Genomic DNA, 13,656 nt, shown 5'->3' with positions numbered 1-13,656 from the left:
TCTACCCGAAGAGGCCATGTCTCGCACCCATACAACAACACAGCCCTTACTGTAGCCTGGTACACACGACCCTTAAGATCCAGTGAGATGCCTTTTTGACGCCACAAGTGACGCAAATTAGCAAACGTGATTCGAGCCTTTGAGATTCTTGCACTGACTTCATCAGACACACTTCCGTCAGAGCTAATACAACTACCGAGGTATGTAAAGTTTTCCAAAATCTCCAGTGGTTCTCGTTGAACTGTAAGGGATATGTTCGCAGATGGCACGTTCTGAAGCAGGACTTTGCACTTTGAAGGTGCAAGGCGCATGCCAAATGATGGTATGATGGCGGTTAGTTTATTCAACAGGGCTTGTGCTTCGCTAAGGTCTTCAAAGATGAGGGCGATGTCATCTGCGTACTCCAGATCGACAAGGCTCTCGCCAGCAACAATTTGAACACCGGAGTTTTGAAAACCGTCCAGTGTTCGCCTCATTATTTCATCGACGACGAAGTTGAACAAGAATGAGGAGAGTGGGCATCCTTGTCTGACACTACTTTTGTAGGAAAGCTTTTGGAGAGCTCACCATGCACCCTCACCGGCCCAGAGGGTGTATGGTGAGCTTTTATCCAGCTTGAATATTACCACAAATGAGTGGCTCTTTCGATCCTTACTTACTGCCAGCTCACATGGCACGCTGATAATTTACTTTACTAGATACTGTACTGTTTCGCTGATGTTGAGAGTCATCAGCAATGAACACCATGCGTACTTCGGGGTAGATCGGAATTCGTACGCTCTGGAATAAAACTTGAGAAATGTTTACTTCCAACCGTAAATGGCTGGCCATTCCCGTTTATTGCTTTTAGTATAAAAAACAGTGACAAGTGAAAACTGTTACCGTGTTTCATCCGAAGTAGTGCGGCAACATCTAGGCGAATGAGAACACAGAACTTCCAGCTTCTAACAAGTGGGTAGACCAATGCTCGCCGGTAGAAGGTGGTAAGAAGTTGTGGTAGGTTGTGGAAAACCTAAAGTTCAAAACAAAACAACAAAAGTAAGTCTAAGCGACTGAAACCATGAAAATGTGTGAGCAGGGTGCGCCATGAATGAAAACACCTACCTCAAACCAGGACAAAGTTGAAGCCAACTTGGCAATATTCCAACCTGATTCAGTCATCTCTTCAGCTTCACGAACACGATAGTCGTAGACATAGGCTAACAGCAGGTCTACCAGTCCGAGATACAACGACACTTCCTCTGATTCCTCATCCGGGGCTGGAGGAAGCTTGCGCGCCGCCAGAGCAATCAGTCGGTGGCGTTCTTCGTTTGTCAGTTCTGGTTCCATGTCCGAAGGGACACCTCGCCAAGCTGGGTGGGTCGTTTTCGCTGCAGCCCAAACTTCGGGTTCAAAAAAGTCCGCACTATGGTGGAGAGAACAGATGGGAAAGGCTTGAGATCAGTATATGTGCAACTAAACGCGTTAGTGAAAAAACAGCAAAAAAACAAAACTAAAGGGCGATTCCGGATATTTGGGAATTCGGTTTTTACGAGAGGCTCACTGAAACCCCAGCTGAATCTCTCGTTTATGATATTCTCCGGGAATTCGGTTTTTACGAGAGGCTCAACTGAAACCCAGCTGAATCTCTCGTTTATGATATTCTCCAATTGAATGCGCTAAAGAAAATCAAACTTATGTTTCAGTTGGTACGACAATCGCAGTACGTCTTCAGCAACCTTATGGGTGGTGTCATTAAATATTCCATATATTCTTCTACCATGTCAACCTTGTCTCTGGATGGAACTCAACGTTGAAGACCTACGGATGTTTATCGCGCGAAGAATCCAAGGGTAGTGGGGCTGATAGAAAACACAGGCAACGAGAACTGTGCTCTTGATTGTGCTAACCTACCGGGAGCACAGTGCTAACACACTACCAGGTTTCTCAAGCCCACACGGGAACAGCGGAGAATTCCGAAGTCCATTCGAACCAAAGACATCTCAGATGGGAAGCTTATGCCTTAATGGATGAGACTATCCGCAGAAACATATAAGCGCCATACACCGTCAAATCACCGGTTGATTATGAAAAGCTAGTGTCTACAACTGCAGGCAGAAAAAATTGGCATTCGGTTTGTGGAAGGTAAATGCCAGTCGTGGAAGTCAATAGACTATACTACTCAAAGAGTTTAGCCGAGGAAACACCAAACTAATAGCCATCTAGGAGAACCTCGGGAATAGGTAACGACAGACAACCGATGGTACTCCTGCCTCAAAACTATCGACTTGAATATGTGACTATCCTAGAATAATTCAGCGTTCTTTCTCCAGCAGGGTAACAGTGAACCAACCAACCTATCGTCTCCTGAAGTTCTGGCCCTTGGTTCTTCATATCACTGGTCGACGACGTTGTATAAATGAGAACCAACGTAAGTAGGTGGTGGGTTGCTAAACTGGATGGCCCTGGAGACAAAAGACGTTGCTGCAAAAAATCCAAGGGAGGATGATGGGACCGAATTCGTGATTCCAGATAATCTATTTTGCTTAATCGGTTCCATGAGCTTGGTGGACAAACGAAGATGAAAAATATGAACACCTGACCAAAACCATCATACCAACAACAGTAAATTATCTGTCCTCAAAAAAGAGGTTTCATTTATCCGAATGACTCACAGGTAGTGCTCCGCAGAGAACTTTTTCTTTTCCTCGGCTATACGGAGTGTGGACCGCCTCTCCGGACTAACTCTGTCTGGATCAGGTAAGTCGATCACGTAGGAGAGGTCTGACTGCAAAACAAAAGAATGCCGCATTTACTGAAAGGTTGCCACTTCCTGATTACATTTTTTTGAAATCAGACCCAAACAAAAGTGGTCATGTGTTTGACTAAAATGGCCTTTGGTAACCCTCCCCTGAAAAAGGACTATTCGCAAGTTTTACATAGTTCACCTTCAAATTGAATGAAACACTTGTCCTCAGCAAGGACTGTCACACTTCGATGCTTTTCGCTCGCTCGCATTGAAAAAAAGGAACTACGGATCAGAAATTAATTGCTCCAACGCTAATAACCTGGAAGTCACAACAAGAAGTCAGCGTTGTAAGCTGATTTTAAGAGTCCTTTTTCAGGCTTCAGGCTTTATAACACTGAAAGAAAAGCTGAGCTGTCTCCAAGTGTTCGGCATAACGATCAACGCATGAGCAGCTTTAATACTCAGTTCCAACGGAATATGTAGTCAGAAATGAAGACCAAATTTCGGAGGCAGAGCATCGAAGTAAAGAAGACAAACTCACAGTTTGATAAGACTCAAGTGGAGTAGTGAAACAATCCTTGCAATCAGGCAATCCTCATGTATGAATGTGAGAATTATTAGCGTACTATTCTGGTCATAGTCATTGCCGAGCTACTACGGGGTGGCACCTTAGGCAGCCTAGCCCGCAAGAAACCGAACCGTGAAGATCAAGCAAGGTCCCCTTCAGATCTTGAATGTACTGACCATATCTTTGTTGTGCGACAAACACCTGAACATCATTGTACGCGTAAAAGGCCCACAACCGTTGTCTCGTTAGATCGAAGAATAATATTCGACTCAGTCGATGGAGCTTTTCAGATATCTCTTTTCAAAGATGATCCAAACTATTTCATTGCGGTTTGTTATTTTTCACATTCTAGTACTGGTCTACGGAGAATAGCCTCCTTGGCAATCATTGAAATTTTGGTTTGCCACGGTTGCATTTTAACACCTTTCCTATTGGTAGCTGAATTGTCGATCGACGAAAGTCCTACTATGTCGGAATTTCTTCCGCAGAACTTTATTAAGGACTTTGTGGGGAGTCAAACTATTTAGTTGAGATTCCACCAAGATAAAAATACACTGAAGGACCTAAATACTGTCGCCGATCGGTCGATTATTTTTGCACTTCTAACCTATTGTATCATTGTAAACCAGCAAACCACAAAACCTGGCCATGGCATTAGAGCCGCAAGAAAGTGTGAAGAGAATTACACAGTGTAGTATGTAGCCGCACCACGTCGGACGGTGGCATTTCGGACGTGATGAAATCTAGCATCGCGAGAGAATGAAGACAACACTGGGGAAACTCTGTAGGACGCGTTTCAGTGAAGGGTGGTTAGTGAGATGGATGGATTTCTTCTGTATTCGAACGAACAAGTATTCGTCCTCAGCTTTCCCACCGAATGGCTGAGCACGTTGGATGGCAGGCACAAAAGTAAACTAATAGAAAAAGCCTATTTAGGGTTCGAGTGCACAGACTGAAACCAGCCAGTAACCAGCCACCCCGGTGCTGAAATCCAATATGTACTTTGCGTGTGTTCACCGCATATTGGTTGCGAGCTCGAGACGACCTAGTAAAAAGCTATTACCCATTAGGTTTGTGGTTCGAACCCAACTCTGACTTTTCGCTTACTTCCGTCCACGCTTAGAAGCACCTAAATTCTAGCGCTTCACTCAGGCTATATGGTACCTACGCATCATCATCATCATCCTCATCGACAGCATGACATCAGTGTTCAACACCGATGCTTCACTGCCGTAGGTACCTACGCACTGAAAGGATGAATAAATGAATAATTTAAGATATGGCAATGAGATACACCTAAGTGGTTGGTGGATACCGCACCAAAGAGTAAGGCGTTAAACAAATCCGGTAACTGCCAGTTAAGTTCTGAAACCCGGTGGAAAAATTTGACGGTAACGAAAACACTTCACCCACATAGGTTACGACTCGCAATTATGTAGCAATTGAACTTGTATTCTAATCCGATGTTCGCAAGCCACAAATAATCCAGTTTTACCTCCTGAAGTATCATGACTGGAGCTACTATATATTCGAAGTGTAGGACTTTACACACTGTGGAAGAGGTAAGCGGATGTATTCTAAAAAAAGAACAATATAGTTCAGATTGGGGAAGTTTTCAGGAACTAAGAATTTAGCTACAAAAAATAAGATAACTTGGATAATCTAAGCACTGGAAATACAGCTTGCAACTGCTGTACATCAGTTGAGTAAACTGCATCACTTGGTTCGTTCAAGTGCTAATAAGTTGTCGCTCAACCCACGACACGTGTTCTGCATGATGAATTGGGTGACCTATAGGGAGCGAAAACGAAATAATCAAGAATAAAGTGGTGTACGATAATAGTTGGCAAAAGCACAAACAACGCATCCAGAGCATGTGAATTTATGACATGGTCTACGTATGTGAGGAATTTGTGACGAGTCAAATGGAAAAGAATTATGTCAGTCACTTACATCGACTTGAAACAAACCAGACTTTCTGCCAGAGAAGCCATAGAAAGGAGGTGTGAGTAGTATCCCAGGAGAACAGTTTTCATCCAGGGAGTCTGCATCATACTGATCAAAAAAGAACCAACGCAGAGAGGAGAATTTTGTTGATTGTTTAGAGGCCTCGTTTTGGATTTCTTTAATAAGCGGGGGGTTTGACGGAAGTTTGAGCAATGAAGTGTGATTAAGAAGTTTTGTGATTAAACCAAGATCTTTGTAGGGTGTACGGTCAACTTTTCGAAGCTCAATAGTTATATCACCGTCATCGAATTCAATTTTGAATGTCTCCTCTTCCGTAAAAACAGGGCCGGGTAGGTTAAACCTGAATGTGGAAATGGTAAAGCAAAGCGGTGCGGCTTACTGCAGATAGTAGGGAGGAGCAGTGAAGTAAAAGATGTCATCCTCCACGCAGATTTCTAACTCACTTAACTTGGCCATCGGTGCGTGAACAATGACTTTGAGCACGGTATCTGTTTGCTCAAGTCGAAAGATAGGGGTAAGCATTTCGAATCCCAGATCAAGAACACAGGTTAGTTTGCTGAAAGTAATTAGAATATACACAGGAGGCGATTAGTGACCGGAAAGCAATAAAGTGTACAGCGTGTCACACTTTTATTGAATCGAGGTTTTCTGTAAGTCAAGACAATAAAATCAACGGTGTTTGAACTCAAAGCCTCATGTTAGGACTCAAGATAGCGGATGTATTTCTTCCCTTGAGTGAGTCACGTATGGTACGAAAGTAAATTCTTGAAGGTCTCGGCGATCCGGTTGGCATCCGACACTCTAATGAAGGTAGTATCTGCTTAGATAAGAGGCTAACTAATCAGCATCTACGAATAGCGGAAGATGGTGATTCCCAGTGCACTGGACACATGACTGACCACAGGGTTTTTCTCGAAACGTTAAAACGACACCGACGTGAATGTCATAGTGCTAACTCCATGGAAATGGCTTTCACATGATAAGACTTTCCGACCCAAAAATGAACTCGTTTTCGAAAGATACGGTACAGACAAAGAGAGCTGTTCGATGGGATTCCTTAATGTAGTGTCTGATGATCGTTATCGTTATCAACAACACCCTGCAGCGTCTCTACGAAAGCGCATGAACGAATAAGCATACAATATCCTGGAAGGCAGATCGAATCTGACAGTACACAGAATTTTCGTAACCGCTTCCACACCAAAGGTTAATCACTCTGCTGCTTCTTCTGACGTGTCGGATGGAGCCAGTGCACGAATCTCGGAGGTCAAAAGAAAGTCTATCGATTTGCGTCACTTGTGGCCTCGAAAGGCACAAGATCTCAAAGGGCACTGTGTTATCGCTCAGTGGTTAGGACTAGTATTTACTGGCTGGAAGGCCCATGGTTAGAACCAGACCTCTGCATCTCGACTTCTCCTGTCTAGGCTTGGGCAATCTGCCAGTAGCCGAGCCTTCTTGCTTCCTTCTGGTGGCATCTTTGTCAAGCGCCGAAAGCGTGCTACAGCTGAACGATTTACGTTTTATTTGTTTGTTTTTGCACAGTTGCGAGACGGTTCTCGCTGACAGATGATGAAGCGTCTCCATGCTTTTGATCACTAATGCCTCAAGAGCGTTTCTGGTGTCAGATAGCTTCAACGAATGCGTAGAGGTAATAAGAAAGCGAATATTCGATCGTACAGCAGTAACCAAGTTACGGGGAAAATTCAGCAGCACCAACGCTGGTGAATCGGCCATGTATTACGCATGGGAAATCATCGTCCACCGAGTCATGCGTCGTGTTCCATGCCTTCCCCAGAATGGCGAAAACCGCGAGGTGAACAACGTGTGGCCTCGTAGAAAGGAGTGAATAAGATTACAATGACGATCTGCAACACTCTCTTGGTTCCTAGCTGACATGTCACCTGAACGAGGCTCGAGGGCTGAGAAACTCCCAGGAAGGAGATAAAGAGGAGTTTTGTGTTACTGGTGCAGTTTGATATCCAGGAGAGTGTGTGACCTCAGTGTGTTTGGCTGGATACGAAGCAAGAGATGGCCTCTGATGTCATCGCTGACTGTACCATAAGCTTCTTTCTATACTGTCCGATTCAGCGGTTACAGCTACATATGAAGGCTAACGTCAGGTTCCATCAGCGGCCAGTCTTCTCTTCAAACTTTGGGGCTTTAAACGCAATTAAATGAGCCGTGTGGTTATACAGTAGAGATTATTCATGGATAAGGTTGTATTTTTCATCAGTAACGGTTATTAGAACGGCTAGATCCTAACGAACAGTTCTAATTTTGTAATAATTCACCGGAATTTCATCGTCCCTCTGTTGTAGCCACCTGAACCGCAGCACTCTTTCTTCCATTGGTTCGTCCGCAATATTCTTAAGAATTCTTAAGAATTTCTCAGTTAAGTACTTAGTCTAACAAATCGCGACATAATAAGTTCCATCAATCTCCTAAATCACCCAGCTAGCCCATAGAAAGTGCTGGAAACAGGGATGAGATTGGCAATAGTCTGCAGATCAAATCGGTGGTTGACTTATCCTGCCACCTGAAGTCAGAACATTTATCATTATTATCATCATCATCGACAGCATGGCATCAGTGTTCAAAACCGATGTTTTGCTGCCGTATTGAACATTCCGATTTTCGGTCAGCACTTTTATGAGTTTCAGCTATGTGCGCTCAAACTACTTTAATTGGTGTTCCGAAATCACCCGAAGTTGGTCAGCTAAAATAAACATCGCGAAAAGACATCGTCGAGGACGAAATCACCTCGGTTGGCGTTGAGAGTTCTGCAGCCGAATTGGCTACTTCAGCGAACAAACACTGCACACAAGTGAATTTGCAGTGGCGCAAGTATCAACCCGGTCAGAGTAGACCGGACACAGTAAGTCCAGGCTGATGTGGTTACGATGGCTTAACGGGTTTGGTACCCAATTGTGTCGACAATGGGCCCTGTCTGAGAATGTATATTCTGAAAATTCAAGTGTTTGTAATTGGTCTACCACTTTGAAGAGCACTGGTAAGAGTGTTATGATTCGATAGTTATCTGGACCAAACTATCCAACCCCTTGTAGATTGGCACGATGGGTGTTTGCTTTCATTGTGTACAGATAGTGGATGTAGCAAGGAACGTTCAGCTGTAGTGCCCTGTCGGAACCTAACTACTATGCCACCCGAAGGAAGCACGAGGGCTGGGATAATGGCAGGTTGCCCAAGCATAGACAGAGGAAGCCGAGGTGCAAAGGTCGGGTTCGAACCGCGGACCTTCCGGTCAGTATATGTGGGCTCTAACCATCGAGCCACCTGGCAAAACCATGCACACCAAGGATCACGCGGTTCACATCATGGAAGGCGAGTCACACCGACACCATCCAGAGATTTATTTCATACTCCTCTGCAAGGCCGAGGGTTAGCGACCTTACTTCTTCCACCATTCCAAATTGGGCAGCGAAAATGGCGATCTCTTCTGTAAACGATGGTTGAGCATGCGCAATACATTGCCTAACCAACGCAGCTTCCGTGGCTGGACACCTTCTTCGATGGAAGTCCCCGTTGCACAACCGAAACCTCACTTTCTAATTCCATCGTCGCGGATTTGCCCACAGCACCCTACACGAGTTATTGTTCTGAAACAACGCTGCTTGAAGATATGAAGATTTAGTTCCGCTGCTCCAACAGGCTAAGTCACACAGCCATGGAACAGCCATGATACACGCGTCCTCTGAGCTTCAGGGATGCACCAATTTGTCTCAAATTAGCGAACGCGACCATAGCCTTGAAGATTCATGCATTGACTTAGTCTCTCGCACCACAATTGACACAACTTCCTAGTTATGTAAAACACTCCACAACATCCAGTGCCTTTGGATTGTGGTGTGTTGAGTGACTGTATGTCCACGAGCATGACCTTACACCTTGTGGGGATGAAGTGTTTTGGTCAGTTCATCCAAAAACACCTGAACAATGTCTTCGTCCGCAGCTGTTTGAAAGTCAGGGTTCTGAAGACCATGTAGCGTTCGTTTCATTATCTCGTCGACCACGGAAGTAAATAGGAATGGAGAAATCGGATAGCCGTAGCAGACATTTTTATGCACAGCTTTTAGAGAGCTCTCCGTATACCCTCAAAGGACCCAAGGTACAGGATCGGAGGAGCGTTGAAGACGTCTATGAATAGCGGGTAAAGGTAACTCAAACTGGTTGCAGTCCAGTGGTCAGTCGTGTTATAGTGTACCGAGTAAGTACATGGTTGAGAGGGTCATGACACTGCAGAGGCGTCTACCTTTATTATTGAAAAGACTCTAAAGGCTTTTATCTGTGGGGCAGGTTAGCAGAATGCACCAAATACCCATGTTCCGAGGTAGACGGTGACATCCCCGCTCGAGCGGGGATCTTCAGCTGCCTGTCACGCTATCTGAGAGGCAATCTCAATTAGCGGCCGTGTTTTTGGGATAGCGAAGAGGGATGTAGTTTGAATTAAGACGTCGGTCAGGTAGATCGACAAGCCTGCTAGGAACGTCCGAAAAGTTGTTGTACAACCAAGAAAGGGCTGTAGATTCACAGTTCTGTTTTGCTAGCGCGGGTTATGTAACCGGTCCCTCTTGTACAGGCGTACGGGGGTTTCACGTGTGTACCGGTTGGGTTCAGGCACTTGTTCGCAGTGGAATCGCGGTACGAATCGCCACCATGTCAACTGACCAGAATCATTGTGTCAGACGAGAAGCATCGAGCTAAAGATGCTCGGTCCAGATTAACTGGCATTCTGACCAATCAGGGCACGCCTTCTTTTGGTTCGTATATGCACGTGGCATATCCATCCATTGGAGGTACCGTAAGGTTATTAGGGGTGGCTGGCCTCCGGACACAGATAACCTGGATAAACACAACCAATTAGATGGTTGCAGAAGATGCTTGTTCCCAGTCTGCCTTGAATAAATTCACTATCTGTTTTCGTTTCAACTTGCACCTCTCCCTCGATTTTCAACTATTTTTGTTCGTAGCACGTTACCTGTTTGCCAATCGTTCCAAGTTTGGGTAACGATTTTTCTCGAAACTGTAGATTGGATTTAAACTTGCACTAAAGTGGTAGTTGGCGTTCTCCTTCTCTCATAAACGCCATGGTCCTACAACTAGCCGTAACCTATTCAATTGTTAAACTGAGCCGCGCTGGAAGTCGATTCATGCACAAGCCAAACTAAAGCAAATGATTGGCTGGTCATAGTCACGTGATCCATACCGAAACATACAACCACTGCATACGAGGCCCAGCTGCTCAACAGAAATTTGCACCAGCCGCCACCCGTGGCTCGGTGGCCTAGCGGGGTAAGCTCGGGGGCGGCCCTAAGGGTTGGCGGATCAAGTCCGGGCGACGGCGCTCGGCAACTTTTCGACTTCCCCGGTTAACATGTCATTTAGTAGGATGCTACTGCTTTTGCTGAGTCATATGTAGCACTAAAAATGATTCACCAAGATGAAAGCAACTCAACGTTCCGAGTGCGAAGTTTTGACTATGGTTACATATCCATGACTATAGTCAAGTTTGAATCGAGATTTCCTAAAACACAAATGTCGAGTTCCTCCCAAGCTTTGATTGCAAGAAATGATGTGGGTAAACAGAAGAAAGTTGTGTGAATAAAGGCGGTTCGATGGATACGTTAAGGTTCGCGGATGAATTCTGTGATGTTAAGATTTTTTATTTTATAAACGTACTATGGCAAGTATTTCACGCATAGAAGCAGAGGTATCCTGCAATAAATCATTAAAATTGTTCCAGGCTATTTTCTCGCTTGCACTGACAGTCCATCTTTCCTTGGTTTATACGCTTCAACCATTTAACTTGTTTTTTCTTGGCTTGTGCACAAATGCAATTTGTACGCGCGCGCTTCCTGGCATGCGCATAACTAACCAATCAGAATGCTGGCTTTTGCATGAATCGCATGCCGCCGCGACTGGCGTTATAAACTCAGTGAGTTGAAAAACCCTCTGAACATTGGTTCCGAGCACCCCGCAGGCTATTGACACGCCGAAAGTGAGTTCGCCGAAACTATAGGGTTTTCGAAGTGCATATTTTTATGTGAAGTTAGTCTAATCAATTTGCACCTTCCCGTGACATGTTGCACGCAGCATTTTGTTTAAGTGAGCGAAATTTCAAGGTCATTGACCATCGCCGATTTGGATATTTTGCCGGTTTACGCGACATAAAACAGGAAATCGCACTTTAGCATATTTTGGCCTTCCGCGGTGTTCCTGAAGAATAAAAATAACATCTTAAGAGTATTTAATACAAATGCCACCCTATAGGATCAGTCGCAGGCGTTGGTTTGCTTTAGACACCTCAGAATTAACCAGTGGGTTATATTTGTTTGGTGAACCTGCTCACAAGACATTTTCCCCATAGATCTCGTGTTCCATAAGTGCAGTAAAGTTAGATAATAGCACAAACTTGCAGTGGCAGCGCGAGAGACGCCTGTGAGTGATCCTCTTTCCCAGATATGCATAGCTAGCTTGTAGATAATATAGTGCTGCCAGAATGCTGTGGGCGTCTTTCCTATTATAACTATGACGTTCTACAGATGGTGAGCACCAATCATGAAGCGGTCACCAAGATGACGGCAGCCTCCTCGACTACCTATTGTAGCTGCGGAATCCGTGTCTATGTGCGACGCTAATTAGGGTTCCCCACATATGCGCGGCAGCCTAATCCAATGAGCAACGACGGCCCCTTCTACTCGTATCTCTACTAGTTTTCACTCATCTCGACTACCTGTTGTAACTGCTAGGCCCGTGTTTATGTGCAATGTTGATAATGAGACTGCACCTATGCACAGTAACATAATCCGATGGTCAGTGGCGGTCTTTTATACCCCTAACTATACACGATGCCGCTTGTCCTGGCTAGCTTCAGTAAACTTCAGTGCAATATATGTGCCGTCCGGTACTATAAGGCCTCAGCCATGCGTGATAGCCACATCTGACAGCCTTTTATACTCACAAATGTACTCGAAGTCATCTAACTTGGCTATTGATCGTACCTGTTGAGTCATTGTCATTGTGCATGCGTACTTAATCTAATGGCGAACGATTGACCCAATACTGAAAACTGCACGCGATATTGCCTACCTTGACTACTTAGTAAAACTGCTAGGCCAGTGCCTATATGCGCCGCTGTTTAGTAGGCCTCAGCTATGAGAAGTGTCCTGATTTAACTGCCAACGATGGCCCGTCATACACATAAATGTGCGCGCTTCGCTTGTCTGCTACTTATATCATCATGGACAGCATGAAATCAGTGTTAAACATCGATCTTCACTTCCGTACCTTCCTGCCACCTACAGTAAACACCAAGCCAGTATCTATGCGGGCCNGCCGAATTTCCGATGACGGAGCACCGTATTTTAACAGGGTAGAACACTCCTTTAATTCATCATTTGTCAGTCGCCGGTTGATGGGGAGCCTGTCAAAAATAAACTTGCTGCATGGATGGTTGTGCTCCAGGTAGTAAGAAATAACCCTCAAGCAGTCATGGTACCGGCGAACGTGGACCCTTGCCGGACAATCACTACGACATGTGCTACAACGTATACACAGTCAACCATTAACTTACCAGGTGCGACGAATTCCACGGCTTCTGCTTCGTCTGCAGGGATGTCTGCTGCAACGGTAGGAGGCTTTTTCATACAAAGGTAGCGAATTGCTGCTCTTTATGGAGTCTATACAGACGAAAACAACGAAATGTTTCGTCTGGTGCTCTTTCAAAGCAACTTGAAATGCACTGAATGAGAAAAAACTTGGGCGAGCTAAATTCTCCACAAAATCATCCTCCGCATTCACATGCTCAGCCATAGCAGCCATTTAAAATATGAATATCCCGGGTCGTGAATATCGTGTGGATTGAGTAGATTTAAACAAATTTCAACAAAACTGCGGCCGCTTGGGAAGATCTCATACGCCCGAAAAATTACCATCAAATGTTAAAACTTTATGTTAAAATTTTCCTCCTTCGAACCACAGTTTCAGAGAAATTTTCGGCGTACGTCAAGCCCACGGCTTCCGCGCACAGCACAAAATTAGTGTCCGCAAATTCTTTCGGGTTTACGCGTCAGACAGATCCAAGCAGCACAAACGCTATCCTTGACCGTGTTGCTAGAGCTATACTACCCATAATGAAGATTTTTGAATCGGAGATCAAGCCCGACGGCTTCCGCGCACAGCACAAAATTAGTGTCCGCAAATTCTTTCGGGTTTACGCTTCAGTCAGATCCAAGCAGCACAAACGCTATCCTTGACCGTGTTGCTAGAGCTATACTACCCATAATGAAGATTTTTGAATCGGAGTCCGATCAAGCCCGATCATGCTTCAGTCGCCATGCTCCCTACAAGCTGGGAAATAAACCTAATATTATTG

General features: G+C 44.9%; 1 protein-coding gene across 1 annotated transcript in view; it reads right to left on the bottom strand.

The window, feature by feature from the left end:
* T265_09517 (hypothetical protein) overlaps positions 1–13,103 on the bottom strand; it is a gene marked incomplete at both ends in the record, with an annotated part of 47,478 nt that extends 34,375 nt beyond the window's left edge. Inside the window, 6 exons of the mRNA XM_009175611.1 lie at positions 883–1,012; positions 1,105–1,405; positions 2,655–2,767; positions 5,250–5,604; positions 5,644–5,820; positions 12,856–13,103. Of these exons, the coding sequence (XP_009173875.1) occupies positions 883–1,012; positions 1,105–1,405; positions 2,655–2,767; positions 5,250–5,604; positions 5,644–5,820; positions 12,856–13,103 (1,324 nt within the window). The remainder of the gene's footprint in view (positions 1–882; positions 1,013–1,104; positions 1,406–2,654; positions 2,768–5,249; positions 5,605–5,643; positions 5,821–12,855) is intronic.
* Positions 13,104–13,656: the final 553 nt, after the last annotated feature.

Source organism: Opisthorchis viverrini, assembly GCF_000715545.1.
Source record: "Opisthorchis viverrini unplaced genomic scaffold opera_v5_279, whole genome shotgun sequence".
In the NCBI taxonomy this organism is placed as follows: domain Eukaryota; kingdom Metazoa; phylum Platyhelminthes; class Trematoda; order Opisthorchiida; family Opisthorchiidae; genus Opisthorchis; species Opisthorchis viverrini.
The sequence above is the reverse complement of the archived record's forward strand: the minus strand, read 5'-3'. Positions and strand labels throughout refer to the sequence as shown.